The sequence below is a fragment of the Heterodontus francisci genome, chromosome 19 (assembly GCF_036365525.1).
Source record: "Heterodontus francisci isolate sHetFra1 chromosome 19, sHetFra1.hap1, whole genome shotgun sequence".
NCBI lineage: Eukaryota > Metazoa > Chordata > Chondrichthyes > Heterodontiformes > Heterodontidae > Heterodontus > Heterodontus francisci.
This window is the reverse complement of record NC_090389.1, coordinates 56,906,918-56,930,114: the sequence shown is the minus strand read 5'-3', so window position 1 is coordinate 56,930,114 and position 23,197 is coordinate 56,906,918. Positions and strand designations below refer to the sequence as shown.

At 42.2% G+C, this 23,197-nt stretch overlaps 1 protein-coding gene across 3 annotated transcripts in view; it reads left to right on the top strand.

The window, feature by feature from the left end:
- The window catches only part of ccdc66 (coiled-coil domain containing 66), a 91,845-nt gene that overhangs the window by 18,012 nt on the left and 50,636 nt on the right, over positions 1-23,197 (top strand). For all 3 annotated transcript variants that reach the window (XM_068051707.1, XM_068051706.1, XM_068051705.1), the window contains one exon: positions 3,832-3,950. In XM_068051707.1, the coding sequence (XP_067907808.1) occupies positions 3,832-3,950 (119 nt within the window). The remainder of the gene's footprint in view (positions 1-3,831; positions 3,951-23,197) is intronic.

Genomic DNA, 23,197 nt, shown 5'->3' with positions numbered 1-23,197 from the left:
AGGAATTTACAGGCCCCCTAACAGCAGTTATATTATTGGACAGCTCATTAAATGGGAAATTATTGGAGCATGTAAAAAAGGTAATGTATTAATTTTGGGGGACTTTAATCTGTAGATAGACTGGAACAATCAGATTGGCAACAGTGGTCCAGAAGATGAATTTGTAGAATGTTTTTGTAACAGTTTCTTGGAGCAATACGTTGTAGAACCAACTAGGGATAAAGCTATCTTCAATCTCGTATTGTGTAATGAAGCAAGGTTAATAAGCAATGTCATAGTAAAAGATCCACTGGGAAATAGTGATCATAACACCATTGACTTTCATGTTAAGTTTGAAGGTGACACATTTCATAATCACAAACAAGAATCTTAAATTTAAAGCTAATTACAAAGGTATGAGGGGAGAACTGGCTAAGGTTAATTGGGTAAATAGACTGGAAGGTATGGCGGTAAATGAACAGTGGGAAACAGTTAAAGAAACAAATCAGTGTTCAACAAAAGTACATTCCGTTCAAAATCAAAAACACGTCCAGAAAGACCCATCCGTGGCTCACTCAGCAAGTTAAGGAGGGTATTAGACAAAAAGAAGAGGCTTCCAATGTTGCAAAAAAAAGTAGCAAGTCTGAAGATTGGGAGTGTTTTAGAAACCAGCAAAGGACCACCAAAAAGTTGATCAAAAAATAGAATGAGAGTAAACTAGCCAACAATATAAAACCAGATTGTAAGAGCTTTTATAAGTACATAAAAAGGAAGAGAGTAGCTAAAGTAAACATTGGTCCCTTAGAAGCAGAGACAGGAGAAATCATCATGGGGAATGGGGAAATGGCAGAGGCATTGAACAAATATTTTGTGTCTGTCTTCACAGTAAAAGACATAAGTTCCATACCAGAAATAGGCAGTAACCTAGGTACTAAAAAGAGTGAGGAAATTAAGGATATTTATATCAGTCGTGAAAACGAATTGGAGAAACTTGAGGGATTAAAATCTGACATCCCTGGGACTAGATGGCCTACATCCTGTCGTTCAAAAAGAGATTGCCAGCACATCCACTATCTCTGCAACTATGATTTTCCAGAATTCCTTAGATTCAGGAATGGTCCCATCAGATTGGGAGTTGGCAAACGTTACACCACTTTTCAAGAAAGGAGTTAGAGGGAAAACAGGGAACTACAGGCCAGTTAGCCTAACATCCGTCGTTGGGAAGATGCTGGAAACTATTATTAAAGAAGTCTTAAAATTGCACGTGGAAAAGCATAGTATGAATAGAACAAGTCAGCATGGTTTTACTAAAGGGAGATCTTGTTTGACAAACTGAGTTTTTTGAGGATGTAACTAGTAGGGTAGATAAAGGGGAATCAGTAAATGTAGAATACCTGGATTTTCAAAAGGCATCCCATAAGGTGTCACATAAAAGATTAATAGGCAAGATAAGGGCTCATGGTGTTGGAGGTAATATATTAGCATGGATAGAGGATTGGTTAACAGGCAGGAAGCAGAGAGTGGGCATAAATGGGGCATTTTCAAGTTGGCAGGCAGTGAATAGTGGGGTGCTGCAAGGATCAGTGCTGGGGCCTCAGCTATTTACACTCTATATTAATGACTTGGATGAAGAGACAGAGTAATGTATCTAAGTTTGCTGATATAAATTAGGGTGGGAAGGTAAGCTGTGGGGAGGATGTAGAGAGGCTGCAAAGAGATATAGACAGGTTAAGCGAGTGGCCAACAAGATGGCAGATGGAATATAATGTAGGGAAGTGTGAAGTTGTTCACTTTGGTTATAAAAATAGAAAAGCAGACTTTTTTTAAAAGGTGTGAAATTGGTAAGTGTTGATGTTCAGAGAGACTTGGGTACTTGTACAAGGAACGCACAAAGTTAACGTGGGTGCAGCAGGCTATTAGGAAGGCAAATGGCATGTTGGCCCTTTATTGCAAGGGGATTGGAGTACAGGAGTAAAGAAGTCTTACTAAAATTGTACAGGGCTTTGGTGAGACCGTACCTGGAATACTGTGTACAGTTTTGGTCTCCACATTTAAGAAAGGGTATACTTGCACTGGAGGCAGTGCAGCGTATATTTACTAAATTGGTCCCTGGGATGAGAGGGTTGGCCTATGATGAGAGGCTGAGTAAATTGGGCCTATATTCTCTGAAGTTTTGAAGAATGAGAGGCGATCTAATTGAGACATACAAGATTCTGAAAGGGCTTGATAGGATAGAAGCTGAGAGATTGTTCCCACTGATCAAGGAATCTAGAACACGGAGACACAGTCTCAGGATAAAGGGCTAATCATTCATGACTGAGATGAGAAATTACTACACTCAAAAGGTTGTGAATCTTTGGAATTCTCTACCCCAGAGGGTTGTGGATGCTCCATCATTGAATACATTTAAGGCTGGGATATATAGATTTTTGGTCTCGCAAGGAATCGAGGATATGTGGAGCGGGCAGGAAAGTGGAATTGAAGCTCAAGATCAGCCATGATCGCATTGAATGGCGGAGCAGGCTCGATGGGCCATATGGTCTATTTCTGCTCCTATTTCTTGTGTTCTTGTGACTACTTGTTGTGCTTCACCGCTATCCAGAGTGAATGAGATAATTTATCTGAGATCATCCTGGTTTGCATGGCTGAGCCACTGGGGGAGTTGGGGACAGTAGGAATTGCACAGTGTTTTTGGGGGTTATGGTATTATTATGACGTCCAGTACTGGTTGAGCAGAGGTTTCCTCAAGTTTAAATATTAGGATGACTAAGGCCATTGTTTTCTATCCCTGTTCCAGACATCGTTCCCTGGCTGCTGACTCCATCCCTCGCCCTAGCACAGTCTGAGACTAAACTGGTCTGTTCGCAATCTTGGTGTCATATTTGACCTTGCATTGAGCTTCGACCACGTGTTTGTGCCATCATTAGGACCACCTGTTTCCACCTCCGTGTCACACCTATTTCGTCCCCGTCTTGGCTTATCTACTGCTGGGACCCTCATTCATGACTTTGTTGCCTCTGGACTTGGCTGTTCTGGCGCACTCCTGGCTGGTCTCCCACATTCTACCGTCTTTAGACCTGAGGTCATTCAAGGCTCTGCTACCTGTGTCTTGGCTCATGTTTGGTCCTGTTCACCTATTGCCCCTGTGCTCACTGACTTGCATTGGCCCTGGTCAAGCAACGTCTTTGATTTTAGAATTCTCATCCTTGTTTTTGGGTCCCGTCGTGTCCTCGCCCCTCCCTGTCTCTCCATCGGCCCCAGTGCATTCCAGGATGTCTGCACTCATCTAATTCTGGCCTCTTGAGCATCCTTGGATTTGGTTGCTCCAACATTGGTGGCCATGCCTTCGGTTTCCAGGACCCTGGGCTCTTGAGTCCTCACCTTGCTTTCCTCCTTTAAGACATTCTTTTTGGAACCTACCTCTTTGACCAAGTTGTTGGTCCTCTGACCTAATATCTATGTGGCTCTGTCTTTTATTTTATAATGCTCCTGTGAAGTGCCTTGGGACATTTTATTATGTTATCAACTTATATTTATATAGCGCTTTTATTTCTTGTTATCTCTCTCTCTGGTTGGAGATATTGACAAGCAATTTTTTTCTCCTTTTTGTAGCATTATCAGTTGAATGTTTTCCCTGTACATTATTCCCAAACTTTATACTTTGCTTGGATGTTTTGTGAATCATCTAAATTGCATGGCTTCTTTGGATTGAGTACAATTCGTCAATAGCATGTGATAAAACTGCCTTAACCCACAGAGACAATTGCATTGATTTTAGAATTGTATTTCAAGTTTATAATTCTTTAAAACAAGTCCAGAAAAAAATACTTCTGGTTCTTTTTATGTGAACAGCATTACTTTGAACAGTGCATCCAGCCAAGTCAGAGATGGTCTTTTCACGCTCCTTGGAGAACGAGAAAATGAAAAGGATCAGCTGGAAGCCAAGAGAATCCAATGGAAAAAAGAACTAGGTACTTGATATTCCATGTCTGGGGAAAAAATTGTTGCTTATTTAAAAAAAATAAAGGCCCGGATTCTGTATTGACTATAACTGAGAGGCCATCAGCTCTCACCGTTAATATGGAGTAAATCGGACAGAAACATCCAGCATCCCCACATGCACATTTAAATGCAAAAATGTGGAAGTTGGTGTCGGGGTTACCCTGCTCCTCCGCAGGCTGTGCTATAACTACTTTGTCGATCAACTTGACATTAAAATCCATGTAAAAACATGAATGTGTTGTACTTAGCCACTAAATCAGGCAGAGAAAGTTAGGAATGGAGCAATAGTGGTAAGTGAATTTATGACCCTGTGATAAGTCATAATTACTGCAACGCAACCTCTCTGGCACTGAGAATTTAATTTTACAAATGTGGAAACTTGATCCTTCAGAACTTAGTGTTGGAGATTTTAAAGTAAAAATTGAACAATTTTCCCACTTTTTTTCTGTCTTATCTCTCAATTTCATCTTTCTTTCTCCATCTCTCTTTTTTCTTTTCTGTACATGATTTTACATTGAATTAAACTTTAAATTTTTCTTCCTGGTTTAGACTCTGGGCCCTATTTTAATTCTGTGTTAAATGGGCATGCTTTAAATGAGTTTAAAGCTTGCCCTTTGTGTCTCTCTGCGGATTCCTCAATGTGGTTGGTTGAAGAGCCACACTGTTGCTTTCTTTGCTTACACAAGCCTCATATTTCTTGTTGAGGGCACCGCGCTAGATCAGACGTCTGATGACAGCAAGTTGCTGCTCAAAAGCCTGCGAAAATCATAAAAATTTTAGAACATGGATGGAGGATAGTCGGTCTATCTTGTCCAAGGCAGCCAACAATTATCCGTCCAACCTAATCCCCCTTTCTGGCTCTTGGTCTTTAGTCTTGTATGTTATGACACTTAAAGTGCATATCCAAGTACTTTTTAAATGTTACGAGGCTTTCTGCCTCTACCACCTTTTCGAACAGTGAGTGCCAGATTCCTACCACCCTCTGGGTGAAAAAAATTCCCCTCGAATCCCCTCTAAATCTCTTACCTCATACCCTAAATCTATGCCCCCTGGTTATGACATTTCATAATTTTATACACTTCAATTAGGTCTCCTTTCAGCCTCCTCTGTTGCAAAGAAAACAACCCTAGCCTGTCTAATCTTTCCTCATAACTAAACTTCTCCAGTCCAGGCTACATCCTTGTAAATCTTTTCTGTACCCTCTCTAATGCAAACACATCTTTCCCATAGTGCTGTGACCAGAAATGCATGCAGTACTCCGGCTGTGGCCTAATCGGTGTTTTATACAGTTGCAGAATAACCTCCCAGCTCTTATATTCTATGCCTCGGCTAATAAAGGCAAGTATTCCATATGCCTTCTGGACCACCTTATCTGCCTGTCCAGCCACCTTCAGGGATCTGTGGATATTCACTTCAAAGTCCCTCGGTTCCTCTGCACTTCTCCGTATCCTACCATTAATTGTGTGTTCCCTTGCCGTGTTATGATTCCCCAAATACATTACCTCACACTTTTCCGGATTGAACTCTATTTGCCACTGTTCTGCCTACCTGACTAGTCCATTGATATCTTCCTGCAGTCTACAGCTTTCTTCTATATTATCAACAACGCAGCCAATTTTTGTAATGTTTACACACTTCCTAATCATACGCCCTACATTCAAATCCAAGCCATTGAGCTATACCACAAAAAGCAAGGGACCTAGTACTGAGCCCTGCAGAACCCCACTGGAAGCAGCCTTCCAGTTATAAAAACAACCATCGACCATTACCCTTTGCTTCCTGCCTCTGACCACTTTTGGACTCAACTTGTCACTTTGTCTTGGATCCCATGGGCTTTTACTTTCGTGACCCATCTGCCATGTAGGACCTTATCAAAAGCCTTGCTAAAAAATTCATATAGACTACATCAAATGCAATACCCTCATTGACCCTCCTTGTTACCTCCTCAAAAAATTCAATCGTGTTAGTCAGACACGACCTTCTCTTAACAAATTCATGCTGACTGTCTTTGATTAAGTGTCTTTCTAAATGAAGATTTATCCTGTCCCTCAGAATTATTCCCCGTAATTTTCTCACCACTGAGGTTAGGCTGACTGGTCTGTAATTACTCAGTCTACCCCTTTCTTCCTTTTTAAACAATGGTAGAATGTCCTCCAGTCCTCTGGCACCACACCAATAGCCAGAGAGGATTGGAAAATGATGGTCAAAGCCTCTGCTATTCCTTCTCTTGCTTCCCTTAACAGTCTAGGATATATTTCATTAGAGCTTGGGGATTTAATCACTTTCAAAGATGTTGGGCTGGATTTTTTGAAGACAGTGGTCCTGGTGGCGAGCCAGAAGGCGGGGGAGACCCTGCCTTGGCCTTCCATTGGATTCCCATTGAAGTTACACGGTGGCCAGGCAATTAACTGTCCTCAGCACCTCAGTCCCTTTAAGGGTCGAGCTCCCACCTCCAAGAGCTGCTGGCCAATTGGAAGGCTGGCAGCTTTGCAGTACCAGCAGCACCACTGGCTGCAGGAGACCCTGCAGTACCAAAGAGTCTGGAGACCCTTGGAGAGGTGAATGGGGTCGGGGTCACTAGAGCCATTCAGGCAGGCCCCAGTGATAGAGTGGGGGAGGGGCTAGTGAGGGTGGGGCCGTCCTCCTGGGGGGAGGGGGGGTGTGGCATTCGCTTCCAGGGGTGCCCTGGATTGCTACCCAAAAGAGGGAACCCCCACCCCCTGACCATGCTTGGAGGTTGCCAGGTTTTATCTGGTGGTGTCTCCCTACAGCAGCGGGCCCCTCTGCCTTATGTTAAATGGAGGCGGGAAGATACCCTTTAGCGGCCCTTAGTTGGCCACTTAAGGGCCTCAATTGGCCTGGAGCGGAAAGGCCTTCTCGGCCTTCCCTGCCACAGACTAAATTGGAAGGTGTCGGGAAGGTTGTGGGCACTCTGCCCTCTGTCTTTCGATGCAGTTTTATGGCCCCCCCGGCCTCTGTTCCAATCCTGAGTGGGGCCATAAAATTCAGCACATTTAAATCTCTTAATTAAACTTCTCTCACTATGTTAATTTCATCTAATATTTCACACTCCTCCTCTCTGATTGCAATGTCTGTATCGTCCCACTCTTTGTTGAAAACAGATGCAAAGTATTCATTAAGAACCATACCAACATCCTCTGCCTCCACACATACATTACCTTATGTCCCTAATAGACCCTATTCTTTCTTTAGTTATCCTCTTGCTCTTTTAGTAATTTTTAAAAAAAATCTTTAGGTTTACATGATTTTACTTGCCAATATTTTTTCATGCCCTTTCCTTTGCTTTCTTAATTTCCTTTTTAATTTCACCCCTGCACTTTTTATACTCCTAGATTTTCTGCAGTATTGAACTCTCTGTATCTGTCCTAAGCTTCCCTTTTCTTTATCCTCTCCTTTTTAAGCCCCTTGACATCCAGGGGGCTCTGGATTTGTTGGTCCCATCCTTTTACTTTAAGGGAACTTACTTGCTCTAAACCCTCACAATGTATCTCTCCCTTGAATGCCTCGCACTAATCTGGCACTGATGTACCTTCAAGTAGCTGTTTCCAGTCACTTTAGCTTGGTCTACTTTTGTCCTTTTCTATAACTCCCATAAGTCAAACTGAATAATGATCACTTCCACCAACTGATACCTCTTCTACCTGTCCAGCTTCATTCCCTAAAACTAACTCCAGAACCATCCCCTCTCTTGTTGGGCTGCTACGTATGGGCTTAAAAATGTTCTCCTGAATGCATGTTAAGAATTTTCCTCCCTTTGTGCCTTTAACACTAAATCTATCTGAGTTACTATTAGGGTAGTTGAAATCCTCCACTATTACTGCCCTATAGCTTTTGCAGTTCTCAGAGATTTGCCTACATATGCACGGGCAACAGCCAGTGTGATGAAGGCTGAGCACTTTGCAAAATCAGGCCAATTATGTTTGATACTTCTTAAAAGAAATAAACTGTTCTAGTAAGCCTATGTACTGTAGGTGTGATTTTAGTTTACTTTGATAAGTTTATGATTGATTGCATTTAGTATATCGTAGAAGTCAGTGTGAAGTGAGGAAGAATTTTTAGATGAACAAAAAATGGTGGAGGTATTTAATAAGTACACTTTGCATCAAGTTATACTGATTAGATAAATCCTGAAGTGGTAGACAACAAGATGAACAATATTACGATGGATAAAAGAATATTTTTATACAAGTTAGTTAGGTTAAAGGAAGACAAAGCCCCAGGATCCAATGGAATACATCCTAGGACTCTGAGGGAGATGAAGGAGGAAATTGCTGAGGTCTTAGAAATGATATTTCAGGGCTCCATTGAGTGTGGCTGTCTGCCAGATGACCGGAGAGTGGCCAATGTACAAATTATCAAAAAGGAGGAGGTGTTGGGTGTCTTGCAAAGCATTAAGGTAGATAAGTCCCCAGGGCCTGATGGGATCTACGCTAGAATACTGAGGGAGGCAAGGGAAGAAATTGCTGGGGCCTTGACAGAAATCTTTGCATCCTCATTGGCTACAGGTGAGGTCCCAGAGGACTGGAGAATAGCCAATGTTGTGCCTTTGTTTAAGAAGGGTAGCAAGGATAATCCAGGAAATTATAGGCCGGTGAACCTTACGTCAGTGGTAGGGAAACTATTAGAGAGGATTATTCGGGACAGGATTTACTCCCATTTGGAAACAAACAAACTTATTAGCGAGAGACAGCATGGTTTTGTGAAGGGGAAGTCATATCTTACTAATTTGATTGAGTTTTTTGAGGAAGTGACGAAGATGATTGATGAAGGAAGGGCAGTGGATGTTATCTATATGGACTTCAGTAAAGCCTTTGACAAGGTCCCTCATGGCAGACTGGTACAAAAGATGAAGTCACACGGGATCAGAGGTGAGCTGGCAAGATGGATACAGAACTGGCTCGGTCATAGAAGACAGAGGGTATCAGTGGATGGGTGTTTTTCTGAATGGAGGGATGTGACTAGTGGTGTTCCGCAGGGATCAGTGCTGGGACCTTTTCTGTTTGTAGTATATATAAATGATTTGGAGGAAAATGTAGCTGGTCTGATTAGTAAGTTTGCGGACGACACACAAGTTGGTGGAGTTGCGGATAATGATGAGGATTGTCAGAGGATACAGCAGGATATAGATCGGTTGGAGACTTGGGCGGAGAAATGGCAGATGGAGTTTAATCCAGACAAATGTGAGGTAATGCATTTTGGAAGGTCTAATGCAGGTGGGAGGTATACAGTAAATGGCAGAACCCTTAGGAGTATTGACAGGCAGAGAGATCTGGGCGTACAGGTCCACAGGTCACTGAAAGTGGCAACGCAGGTGGATAAGGTAGTCAAGAAGGCATACGGCATGCTTGCCTTCATCGGTCGGGGCATAGAGTATAAAAATTGGCAAGTCATGTTGCAGCTGTACAGAACCTTAGTTAGGCCACACTTAGAATATTGCGTGCAATTCTGGTCGCCACACTACCAGAAGGACGTGGAGGCTTTGGAGAGGGTACAGAGGAGGTTTACCAGGATGTTGCCTGGTCTGGAGGGCATTAGCTATGAGGAGAGGTTGGAAAAACTCAGATTGTTTTCACTGGAACGACGGAGGTGGAGGGGCGACGTGATAGAGGTTTACAAAGTTATGAGCGGCATGGACAGAGTGGATAGTCAGAATCTTTTTCCCAGGGTGGAAGAGTCAGTTACTAGGGGACATAGGTTTAAGGTGTGAGGGGCAAAGTTTAGAGTGGATGTGCGAGGCAAGTTTTTTTTTTTACACAGAGGGTAGTGAGTGCCTGGAACTTGCTGCCAGGGGAGGTGGTGGAAGCAGATACGATAGCGACTTTTAAGAGACATCTTGACAAATATATGAATAGGAAGGGAATAGAGGGATATGGGCCCCGGAAGTGCAGAAGGTGTTAGTTTAGGCAGGCATCAAGATCGGCGCAGGCTTGGAGGGCCGAATGGCCTGTTCCTGTGCTGTACTGTTCTTTGTTCTATTACCATATATCTAGATGAAGACAAAGCAGAATCAGCCAGCACAAATTGAAAATTTGATCATGCTTCATAAACCTTGTAGAATTCTTTTGGGGAAACATGACAGTTTGGGGAAATGCAGTCATTGTAGTGTACTCATTATAGAAGTGCCTTGGGCAAGGTACCACATGATAGATTATTAGAGAAGATTAAATATTAGAGGGTGGATAGCAAGCTGGCTTAAAAATTGGTTTGAAGGATCACACAGAGAATAGAGTGAGGGGTAGCTTTTCAGAATGATTGGAAGTGGGTATTAGTGCCCACAGGCCTTAATCTGAGTCCAATTCTGTTCACTTTGTGTATCAATGATATGAATATCTGCTTAGAGGGAATGTGTTGAAATTTGCATATGATAGCAAAATACAGCATATAGTTAATTGTTTAGAAGCTGCAAAAGGATATTGATACCGTAATAGGCTAAAGTAGATGGAATTCACTGTTGGTAAGTGAGGTTGATAAATTGTGATTAATAAGAAAAAGTAATCTGAAAAGAAGTGGGCATGATACTGTGGAACAACAGAGGGAGTTGAGGGTACAGAACCACAGGACATTTAAATGACCTTATCAACTTGAAGTGCTGCCTTTTTTTAAAAAAAAGCTAAGGGAATTCCAGGTTTTATGATGTTTTTGAAAAAAAAAAGGTAAGTTGTATAAGGTATAAAATATATCAGCCTACATTGACCCTTATCACCTCAGTTAGAGTGCTGTGTGCCTAATTGTGGTCCGCGCTATTTGAAGAATAATGAGGCTTTCGTGGGGGTACACTGCAGATTTACTAGGATGCAAATACAAAAAAGGGTTTGCCAAATTGTGTCAATTTTCATTCTCACAACCCAGACTACAGGACAATATGGCAGAAATGTTTATGAAAGGATAGGGCACGGTAGATAGAAGCAGACTGTTTCGAATACTAGAGGGCATCTGGAACTAAGGATTATAAATACAGATTAAGTGTAAGAGAATTAGAATAGAGAACAGAGAGCCATAAAATGTTCTTCGCATAGGTATGTCATGACCAAGACCGGAGGAGTGCACTGTTAATTCAGTCCCACTTCTCCACTGGTCACAATATATATTTAAATTTTCTCACTTACCAAAACAGTCAATCAGATACTCTATTTGTCCCCAGAATAAAGCACACCAACCAGGTTTCTTTAATAAACAACTAAATTATCTGTATATTATAAGCCAAGTCTTAACCAATAATGAAGTAAAACATGCGCGCAAATGAAAATATTAAAGCCCCATATTTTATCCTAGCCCTCATACACAGACAGTCACATACACAACCGGTTAACCAGGAAAAAAAGGGATTTTTGTTTGCAGCTGTGACAAAGAAATAGAAGGAATTAAAAAAAAACTTAGACTGAAGAGAAGATATGGAAGTCCTTTGTTTTGGCAAGGTATCCCAAAGGTGAATAGGTGGCTGCCACTAGGAATCTTCCGAGAACAGTTCTTTCCAGGCAGTGTTGATGAACAGTCTGGGTAGGCTTTCAAGAAATGCAGCTACAGAAGGCTTCACATAGGTCTTACATCAGGTGTCCAGCAACAAAGGTTTCAATTCTCACACGTTCAATGTAAAATTCTTTCAAAGATGCAAAGTTTCTGCAAACATGCAAGATTTCTTCAAATACAGGAGGCTATAGTATATACAACTTGACATGGGATTTGCTTTTCAAGAGAAAAAGATGGGCTGGCTGGATCTTCTGTTCCCCTGGCAGGTCAATAATTAAACTCCAACTGCCTGTTTTTAGCCAAACCAGCTGGCTTTTTTTAAAACAGTTCAAAATGAAACCAAAACCTTTCCAGAAGCAAGTTCTATGACAGCCATAAATCCTGACGTGTCAATAAGCAAACAGCTCTTCAGGTCAAAATACAACCCCTGGCTGTGTTTACTTGAAATCAGATGCTTTCCAGTAAGATTTGTTTACTGTTCAACCTTCTGTTGACCTTTCTTTTAAGAAAAACACCCAAAGTTTAGCTTCTTCAGGATTCCAGCATCCATGAAATCTTTCAGTTTTTAAAAATATAGATTCTCAAGTTTTAACAAAAAATGGAACCCCTCGTAACAGCTATCACTGTGACACTTGTCATGCTAGGCCCCCACCTGCCAAGAATGAGGCATATGAATTTTGTCATGAGCATTGATTTTAAACTGTTACTGGAGATGAAGAAAGGACTTATTAAACAGATCAGCTGTGGCTGGAAAAGATATTTGCATATTAACAGACAGTGTTTGGAAGGACAAAGCAGCCATTTTCTGAAACATTCAGCCCACAATGGACTTTTGATCACTAGCCATTAAAGCTGGAGAGCTCGTGTTCCAGGTTGACTGCTAAGATGGCCGAATACACAAACTGATGTGGTCAAACCAGCTAGTCACATGACTAACCTGCTGGACAACCTGAGTTTTTTGAATTTGTATAAATGGTTTGGGCAGAAAGTCTGTTTGCTCCTGGACTGAGAAGATCTCTCTCCTGTCTGCCTGCTCCCATCTCTTTTTCACAAGCCTTTGAATCCACTGAAGACACATGCATCCCAAGAGAGAAAAGTGTCCTACAGCGAACAAGGTTTAAGAGTAATACTGGGCCCCAACGAAAAGCAAGATCTACCCACAATCAAGGACTCTACAGTGAGCTCGAAGAACCGTAATAAAAACTCTTCAGATATTGCCTCAAACCTTTCCACTTTTTTTCTTCTCTTTTCTGTTTCTATTTGCATGTGTGTATCGCGTATGCATGCTAGCGTGGGCCGTCGTGTATTCGTAGGTGTCAGCCAAATTAGAGTTTAAGTTTAATAAATTTCAACTTTTCTTCTTTAAACCTAAGAAAGCCTGTTTGTGCTGGTTTCTTTGCCTTGTAATTGGAAAGTGATGAACAAGGTGGAGCTAAAAACACTGTGTTTAAAATTAAACTTTGTTACGGTAAGACCAGGTGAAGGCTGAGAGGGATTCCTAGACACCTTTCTCACTTGGTCGTAACACATTGTACAAAATCATAGTGATTATATTATTGGACTATTAATTTATAGATCTGGACTAATGATCCAGAGATGTGAGTTCAAATCCCATCATGGCAGCCTAGGGATTTAAATCAGTTAATTAAATAAATTCTGAAACTAAAAGCTAGTATCAGTAATGAAATGACCATGAAACTACCAGATTATCATAAAATCCATTTTGTCCACTAATGTCCTTCAAGTAAGGAAATCTGTGGTGCTTGCCCAGTCAGGCCTATATGTGACTCCAGACCCACAGCAAAGTGGATGACTCTTAACTACCTACTGAAAAACAAGCCTTTCAGTTATGTCAAACCGCTACAAAAACAATAAGAAAATTGGATGGATTACCTGGCATCAACCTAGGTGCCGAAAATGACAAAGGCACCTCCAGCTCTCTCAACCTTGTAAAGTTGTCCTCTCTAACATCTGGGGCCTTGTGCCAAAATTGGGAGAGCTGTCCCTCAGACAGCCTGACAATCATACATACAATAACCTTTTAGTCAATGTTCCAGACTCATTCATCACCGGCCCTGGGTATGCCCCGTCCCACCAGACTCACCAGAAGTGGCAGCACAATGGTATACAGTTGGGAGATCGTGGTCCTGGGAGTCCTCAATATTGGCTCTGGACCTCCTGATGTCTCATGGCATCAGGTCAAACATGGATAAGGAGACCTCCTGCTAATGACCATCTGATGAATCAGTGCTCCTCCATGTTGAACGCCACTTGGAAGACATACTGGGAGTAGCAAGGGCACAGTGTAGTCTGGGTAGGGAACTTAAATGCCTACCATCAAGAGTGGCTCGGTAGCACCACTACTGACTGGAGAGAGGAGCGGACCAGCGGGAAGAACATGGAGTGGGGAGCAGTTAAATAAAGGCCGAGGATCGCGGCCCAGAGCACTTACCTTCTGGGAGAGCAGTGGAGAGGAGTCCAGGCACGCCAGAGTTTGAAAAGAAAGTGAACACTGACATCACAGGAAAGCTGCAAGGTGATTGGTTGGTGAGTAACTGCTGTTGAGGAGTATCTATAAATAGCTGGGTTAGTACATTACTGTTAGGGTGCTTGTGTAAATAGTTATAGTGTCTCAACAACTGGCATGCTAATAAAGAGTAAAAAATTAAGTAATAAGGAACAAGTGAGTGGTGAGTATTGTTTTCGAGTAAGTTTTATTTTAATTAGTGAACTGTATTGATTTTTAGTAGGATTTATCAGTACTAGTAAGGTTTTATTAATAATTCTAAGGTGTTGTAGTATTGGTAAGGTTTTTTTTTAAGCAGTAGAACAGAGTCAACTAATAAATAAAGGAATGGCAGGGGTGCTTCCACCTCGAGAGTGCACCTCCTGTGCTATGTGGAAGCTACAGGATATTTCCCATATCCTGGAGAACCATTTGTGCAGGAAGTGTTGTCAGTTGTGGCAGCTTGAGCTCCGGGTTTTGGAACTTGAGTGGCAGCTGGTGACACTGCAGTGCATTTGTGAGGATGAGAGCTATGTGGAAAGCACGTTTATAGATGTAGTCACCCCTCAGCTTAAGAATATGCAGGGAGAGAGAGAATGGGTGACCACCGGGCAGTCAAAAAGAATCAGACAGATGGTGCAGGAGACTCCTGAGTGCATCTCACTCTCTAACAGGTACTCAGTTCTGCATACTGAGGAAAGTGCATACTGCGGAGTGCAGCCAGAGTCAAGTCCATGGCATCATGGGTGGCTCAGCTGCGCAATAGGGTATCGGGAAGACTGGAAGATTCATAGCGATAGGTGATTCGATAGTCAGGGGAACAGACAGGTGTTTCTGTGGCCGTAGACATGAATCCAGGTTGGTGTGTTGCCTCCCTGTTGCCAAGGTCAAGGATGTCACTGAGCAGCTGCAGAGCATCCTGAAGGGGGAGTCGAACAGCCATCAGTCGTCCACATTGGAACCAACAGCATGGCTAGAAAGAGGGATGTGGTCCTGCAGTCAGAATTTAGGGAGCTAGGTGAGAAGTTAGCAAACAGGACCTCAAAATTAGTAATCTCTGGATTACTCCCAGTGCCACGCGCAAGTGAGTATAGAAATAGAAGGATAAGACAGATGAATGTGTGGCTGGAAAGATGGTGCAGGAGGTAGAGCTTTAGATTCCGGGGAGATGGGACCTGTACGGGCCAGACGGGTTGCACCTGAACAGAGCCAGGACGGAGTTCCTTGTGGGATGTTTTGCTAGTGCTGCTGGGGAAGGTAAGAAATTAGCAAGCGGGACCTCAAAAGTAGTAATCTCGGGATTACTCCCAGTGCTACATGCAAGTGAGTACAGGAATAGAAGGATAAGACAGATGAATGCGTGGCTGGAAAGATGGTGCAAGAGGGAGGGCTTTAGATTCCTGGGACATTGGGCCTGGCTCTGGGGGAGGTGGGACCTGTACAGGCCGGATGGGTTGCACCTGAACAGAACTGGGACTGAGTTCCTTGCGGGACATTTTGCTAATGCTGTTGGGGAGCGTTTAAACTAGCTTGGCAGTGGGATGGGGACCTGAGGGTAGACTCAGTTTGGACAAAATCAGAAATGAAAATGGAAGGCAGAAAATTAATGGATGAGTCTGGAAGACAGAGGAAACAAAGGTTAGAAATTTTAAAAAAAATGTTTGGTAGTGTTCAAGGGTATTTATTTCAATGCAAGGAGTATAACAAAGCAGATGAGCTGAAAACACAGACACCTGGCAGTGTGATATCATGGCTATTACAGAAACCTGCCTTCAGGAGGGACAGGAATGGCAGCTCAACGTTCTTGGTAATAGGGTTTTCAGACACGATCGTGGGGGGAGTGGGAATTTTGGTCAAGGAAACTATTACAGCTGTGAGGAGGGATGATATGTTGGAAGGTTCATCAAATGAGGCCATATGGATTGAGCTAAGGAGCAAAAAAGGGGCAATCATACTGCTGGGCGTGTACTATAGACCCCCAAACAGTCAGAGGGAGATAGAAGAGCAGATATGTAGGCAAAACTCTGAAAAGTGAAAGAACAATAGAGTAGCAATAGTACAGGATTTTAACTACCCCAATATTAACTGGGATAGTTTTAGTGTGAAAGGAATTCAGGGAGCAGTGTTTTTGAGGTGCATTCAGGCGAACCTTTTTGGCCAGTATGTGGCAAGTCCAACAAGAAAGGGCGCACTTTTAGACTTAATTTTAGGAAATGATGATGGGCAGTTGGAAGGAGTGGCAGTAGAAGAGTATTTTGATGGTAGTGATCATAATTCAGTCAGGTTTAACATAATTATGGAAAATGACAAGGATAGAACAGGAGTTAGAGTTCTCAATTGGGGCAAGGCCAATTTTACTAAGCTGAGGAGTGATTTAGTGAAAGTGGACTGGAAACAGCTACTTGAAGGTAAATCCGTGTCAGAGCAGTGGGAGGCATTCAAAGGGGAGATTCAAGGGGTTCAGAGTAAACATGTTCCCACAAAGAAAAAGGGTGAGACGGCCAAATCTACAACCCCATGGATGTCAAGAAGCCTACACTGTAAGTAAAGGCAGAAAAGGAAAGTTTATGTCCGATACCGAGAACTCAATACTATAGAAAGCCATGAGGAGTATAGAAAGTGGAGGGGTGAAATCAAAAAGGAAAGTCGGAAAGCAAAGAGAGGACATGAAAGAATATTGGCAAGCAAAATCAAGGTGAACCCAAAGATGTTTTATCAATACATTAAGAGTAAGAGGATAACTAAGGAAAGAGTAGGGCCCATAAAAGACCAAAAAAGTTACCTTTGTGTAGGGACGGAAGATGTTGGTATGGTTCTTAATGAATACTTTGTGTCTGTCTTCACAAAAGAGGGGGACAATGCAGATATTGTAGTTAAGGAGGAGTGTGAAGTATTGGATGTGATGAACCTAGGGAGAGAGGAAGTATTAATGGGATTAGCATCCTTGAAAGTTAATAAATCACCAGGGCCAGGTAAAATGTATCCTAGGCTGTTAAAAGAAGCAAGAGAGGAAATAGCAGAAGGTCTGACCATCATTTTCCAATCCTCACTGGATACAGGGATGTTACTGGAGGATTGGAGAACTGCTAACATCGTACCTCTGTTTAAAAAGGGAGCGAAGGATAGACTGAATAATTACAGACCAGTCAGTTTAACTTCAATAATGGGCAAATTATTGGAATCTATTCTGAGAGACAGGATAAATTGTCACTTAGAAAGACACAGGTTAATCAAAGGGAGTCAGCATGGATATGTTAAGGGAAATCTTGTTTGACCAACTTGATCAAATTATTTGAAGAAGTAACAAGGAAGATAGATGAGGGTAGTGTAGTTGATGTGGTCTACATGGATTTTAGCAAGGCTCCACAAGGTCCCACATGGCAGACTGGTTAAAAAAATAAAATCCCATGGGATCCAGGGAAATGCAGCAAGGTGGATACAAAATTGGCTCAGTGACAGGAAACAAAGGGTAATTGTTGACGGGTGTTTTAGTGTCTGGAGGGCTGTTTCCAGTGGCGTTCAGCAGGGCTCAGTACCGGGACCCCTGCTTTTTGTGGTATATAAACGATTTTTACGTAAATATAGGGGGCATGATCAAGAAGTTTGCAGACGACACAAAGATTGGCCGTGTGGTAGATAGTGAGGAGGATAGCTGGAGGCTGCAGGAAGATATTGATGGTCTGGTCAGATTGGCAGAAAAGTGGCAAATGGAATTCAACCTCGAGAAGTGTGAGGTGATGCATTTGGGGAAGTCAAACAAGGCAAAGGATTGCACGATTAATGGGAAAATACTGAGAAGTGTAGAGGAAGTGAGGTACCTTGGGGTGAAGGTCCACAGGTAGCAGGACAAGTCGATAAGGTGGTTAAGAAGGCACATGAAATACTTTCCTTTATTAGCTGAGGTATAGAATACAAGGGCAGGGAGGTTATGCAGGAACTGTATAACTCATTGTTTAGGCCACAACTTAAATACTGGGTGCAGTTCTGATCATCTCATTACAGAGAGGATGTAATTGCACTAGAGAGGGTACAGAGGAGATTTACGAGGATGTTGCCATGACTGGAAAAATGCAGTTACGAGGACAGATTGGATAAGCTGGGGTTGTTCTCCTTGGAACAGCGAAGGCTGAGGGGAGATCTGATTGAAATGTACAAAATTTTGAGGGGCCTGGATAGAGTGGAGGTGAAGGGTCTATTCACATTAGCAGAGGGGTTAGTGACGAGGGGGCATAGATTTAAAGTGATTGGTAGACAAATTAGAGGGGAGATGAGGAAAAACTTTTTCAGCCAGAGGGTGGTGATGGTCTGGAACTCACTGCCTGAAAGGATAGTTGAGGCAGAAACCCTCGACTCTTTCAGAAGGAGTATGGATATGCACCTCAAGTACAGTAATCTGCAGGGCTACGGACCAAATGCTGGAAGGTGGGATTAGAATAGGTGAATCGTTTTTCGGCCGGCATTGACACGATGGGCCAAGTGGCCTCTTTCTGTGCCTTAAACTTTCTATGATTCTATGACTGATCTGGCTGAGTCATGTAGGACATAGCTGCCAGACTGGGCCTGCAGCAGTTGGTGAGAGAATCAACAAGAGTGAAAAATCGATTTTAACCGTGTCCTCACCCACCTACCTGTCACAGATGCATCTGTCCATGACAATATTGGTATGAGTAGCCGCTGCACAGTCCCTGTGGAGACAAAGTTCCATCTTCACACTGAGGACAGCTACCATTGTGTTGTGTGGCACTACTACCATGCTAAATGGTACAGATTCAGAGCAGATCTAGCAGCTCAAAACTGAATCCATGAGATGCTGTGGGCCATCAGCCACTGCAGAATTGTAATCCACCACAATCTGAAATCTTGATGCCTGGCATACTCCTCAGTCTACCATTACCATCAAGCCAGGGGACTAACTCAGGCTTAATGAGAAGTGTAGAAGAGCATACCTGAAAATGAGGTGCCAACCTGGTAAAGCTACAAGACAGGACTACATGCATGTTAAATAGCAAAAGCAGAGCTATACGATCCCATAACCAATGCTTCCGATCAACGTTCTACAGCCCTGCCTCATTCAGTTATGAATGGTGGTGGGCAATTAAACAATAAACTAAAGGAGGGGGCTCCATGAGCTTCCCCATCCTCGATGATGGGGGAGCCCAGCATGTGAGTACAAAAAGCAAGGTTGAAGCATTTGCAGTCACCTTCAGCCAGAAGTGCCAAGTGGATGATCTATCTTTGCCTCCTGCTCAGGTTTCCACCATCACAGAAGCCAGTCTTTAGCCAATTAAATTCTCTTCTTGCGATACCAATAAGTGCTGAGCGGACTGGATACAGCAAAGGCCAATAACATTCTAACTAGTGCTGAAAACTTGTATTCCAAAACTAGCCACACCTCTATCCAAGCTGCTTCAATACAGCAACAGCATTGGCATATACTTGGCAAAGTGGAAAATTGCCCAGGTGTGTCCTAGTCATAAAAAGGACATTTTCAACCCAGCCAATTACTGTTCCATCAGCAAAGTGCTGTCAAGCGGCACTTACTCACCAGTAACCTCACTGATGCTCAGTTTGTGTTCCACCAGGACCACTCGGCTTCAGCTTTCTTCACAGCCTGAATTCCAGAGTGAGCTAAGAGTTACGACCCTTGGCACCAAGGCAGCATTTGATCAAGTGTGACATCAAGAAGCCTTAGTAAAATTGAAGTCAGTGGGAATCAGAGGGAAAGTCATATCTAGCACAGAGGAAGATGGTTATGGTTGTTGGAGGCTAATCATCTCCACTGCAGGAGTTCCTCAGGGCAGTGTTCTAGGCCCAAACATCTTCAGCTGCTTCATCAATGACTTTCCCTCCATCATATGGTCAGGTGGGGATGTTCGCTAATGATTGCAAAGTGTTCAGTACCATTCACAACTCCTCAGATAATGAAGCAACCCATGCTCGCATGGAACAAGGTGAGACAGGCTGATTACTGGCAAGTAACATTCATGTCGCACAGGTGCCAGGTAACAGCCATCTCCGACGTGAGAGAGTCTTAACTACTTCCCTTTGACTTTCAACTGCCTTACCATTGCCAAACCCCTCTGTATCAACATCCTTGGGGTTGCCATTGACCAGAAACTTAACTGGCTACAAGAGCAGCTCAGAGGCTGTAGCAAGTGACTCACTTGACTCCCCAAAACTTTTCCACCATCTACACTAACTGTGATTAAGAACCACTCTACCACTGCGTTAGTTTGACATACCCTCTTTTGCCCCATAACCTTAATAACTTTGGTTAACTAAAATCTGTCAATCTCCGTTTGAAATTTAACAATTGATCTAGCATCATTTGATCATTTGCAGAAGAGCGATCCAAACTTCTACCACTCTTCACATGAAGTGTTTCTTAATTTCACTCCTAAAAGGCCTGGCTCTAATTTTTAGACTACGCCCCTTAGTCCTAGACTCCTCAACCAGCAGAAGTAGTTTCCCTCTATTTATTCTATCTCTTCCTCTTAATATACTGAAAACTTTGATCAAATCACACCATAATTTTTAAATTCAAGGGAATATAACCCTTGTTTGTGTAATAATTCCTTGTAATTTAACTCTTGGAGTGCAGGTATCATTCTGGTAAATCTATCCTGTGCTCCCTCCAAGGCTGGTATTTCCTTCCTAATGTATGGTGCCCAAAACTGTTCATAATACTCCATGTGTGGTCTAACCAGGGCTTTGCATAGCTGAAGCATGACTTGTATTCTAGTCCTCTAAATATAAAGGCCGGCATTCCATTAGCCTTTTTGATTATTTCTGTACCTGTTCATAATATTTTAATGGTCTACGTACCTGGAGCTCCAAATCTTTTTGGACGTCCACTGTTGCTAGCTTTTCACCATTTAGAAAGTACCCTGTTCTATCTTTTTTAGGTCCAAAGGGGATGACCTTGCATTCGTCTATGTTGAAATCAATTTGCCACAGTTTTGCCTATTCACTTAATCTATCATTATCTCTTCATAATGTTACACTTCCATCTCTACTGCTTACTATATTTAAATAATGCCACCTATCTTTGTGGCATCAGCAAGTTAGGATATGTGACTTTATACCCTAACGTCGCAGTCATTAATAAATAGAGTACCCGCCCATTATCCGTACTCTGTATCCTGCCACTGTGGTAAACAATGAGAATTTTAAAGGAGAGACAAGACTGGGTCAATAATTTGCCTTCTCTTCGATGAGCTTCAACTTTATAACAGTTGCATATGAGGGACTTTATCAAATGCTTTCTGGAAGTCCATACAAATAACATCCTTAGACATTCCCCTGCACGCTACCTTAGTCACCTGTTCAAAAATTTCAATCAGATTCATCAGGCATGACCTACACTTTATAAATCCATGCTGGCTATCTCTGATCAGCTGAAAATTTTCAAGGTCACCCTATCCTTTAATTATAGTCTCTAGTAATTTCCTGACTACAGATGTTGGGCTAATTGGTCACAGAGTCATACAGCATAGAAACAGGCCTTTTGGCCCACCATGTCCATGCCGACCGGTCTATAATTCCCTGGTTTCCTTCTTTCACCTTTCTTAAATAATGCAGTGACGTGCAGTTTTCCAAATTGAGCGAACGTTTGCCGAATTGGAAGAACTTTGGAAGATTATGATTAGGACATCGGCAAAGTTCTCACCCATGTCCTTTAAAACCCTGGGGTGGAAATCATCTGGTCCTGGGGACCTGTCACTCTTTCGTGGTATTTTCTTCATTACTGTTATTTTGCTTATGCTAATTTAGGTGAGTCCCTGATCCTGATTCAATTATTAGTTTCCTTGGGATGTCTGGCATGCTGACCTCTTCCTCTACTGTAAATATTGGCCCAAAGTAATTATTCAGCATGTCTGTCATGTCCATATTTTCATTGACAATATCACCGTTAGCAGTTTTTATGAGGCCCATCTTGCTCCAGACCATCATCTATCCTAAAGTAACTGTAAAAATTTTTGTATTGATTTTGATATCCCTTGCAAGTTTCTTTTATAGCTCTTAATATCTGTTTTGTCACCTTTTGCTGTTCTTTGTCTCGTTCCCTGTCGCCAGGATCTGTGCCTTTTTTTTTTGCATTTTTCAATGCTTCTTTTAGTTTTGTTTTCCCTTAACTTTTTTTTGTCCTTGACTTTTTTTTGGCAAGTAGAGCTCTAGCCCCTTCGGGGTATAAACTGGTTCTGTATTACATTAAATTCTTTTTTGAACATCTCCCACTGATCATCTGTCATTTTATGCCTTAACAGATTTTCACAGTTTACTGTACACAGCCTCTGTCTCATCCCATTGAAGTCAGTCTTGCCTAAATATAGAATCTTAGTAGCTGTTTCCCGTTTCTCCCTTTCAAACACTGTTGAGTTCTCATCATATTATGGTCACTATTAGGTAAATATTCACACATTGCTAGGTTGTTAACTAAATCTGGCTCATCACTTATTACTAAATCTAATATGGTATACCCTCTTTTTGCCTCTAGGGTGTAATGTTGAAGAAAACTATCCTGATGCACTCATGCAATTCACTACCTTTCTGACGTGCTAGTCTACTTATTCCCAATCTACATGAAAGTTAAACTCCTTCATTAAAACCACTCTGCCTTTGTTGCATGCTTGTCTAATGTCTGAACTTGTACAATCAATCACTTCACAGCTGCTACCAGGGGTCCTATACACAACTCCCACTAGAGTTTTAAATACTTTTCCATTTCTTAATTCTACCCATAAATTCTCCACCGCCTACTTACCTCATTATATCTTCTCTTATCATCACAGTGATTTCATCCTTAATCAGAAAGACTTGCTCCTCCTCGTCTGCTATTTTCCGTGTCTCTCCTCCAGACCTTGTAACATGGTATGTTTAATTTCCAGTCATGACTGTCTTGCAGCTATGTCTCAGTAATGGCTACCATTTTTCTATCCTTTTAGTTTTATATTGCGCCTTGCCCCTTTTGTTGTCCATGGCTGTCTTTTTGGCAAGTAGAGCTCTTGCCTCTTTGGGGTATCAACTGGTTCTGTATTACATTAAGTTCTTTTTTTTTGAACATCTCCCACTGATCTTCTGTCGAAATTGAATTTGCACCTGCAATTCATTCAGTTTGATCCTTGTACTCGACAGTTGTATAAAGTATGCTTATTTGGGCTGTACACCCTAACCTGCACTTTCACATGTATTTCTTATTTCTCCCTCCTGGTTTAATTACTT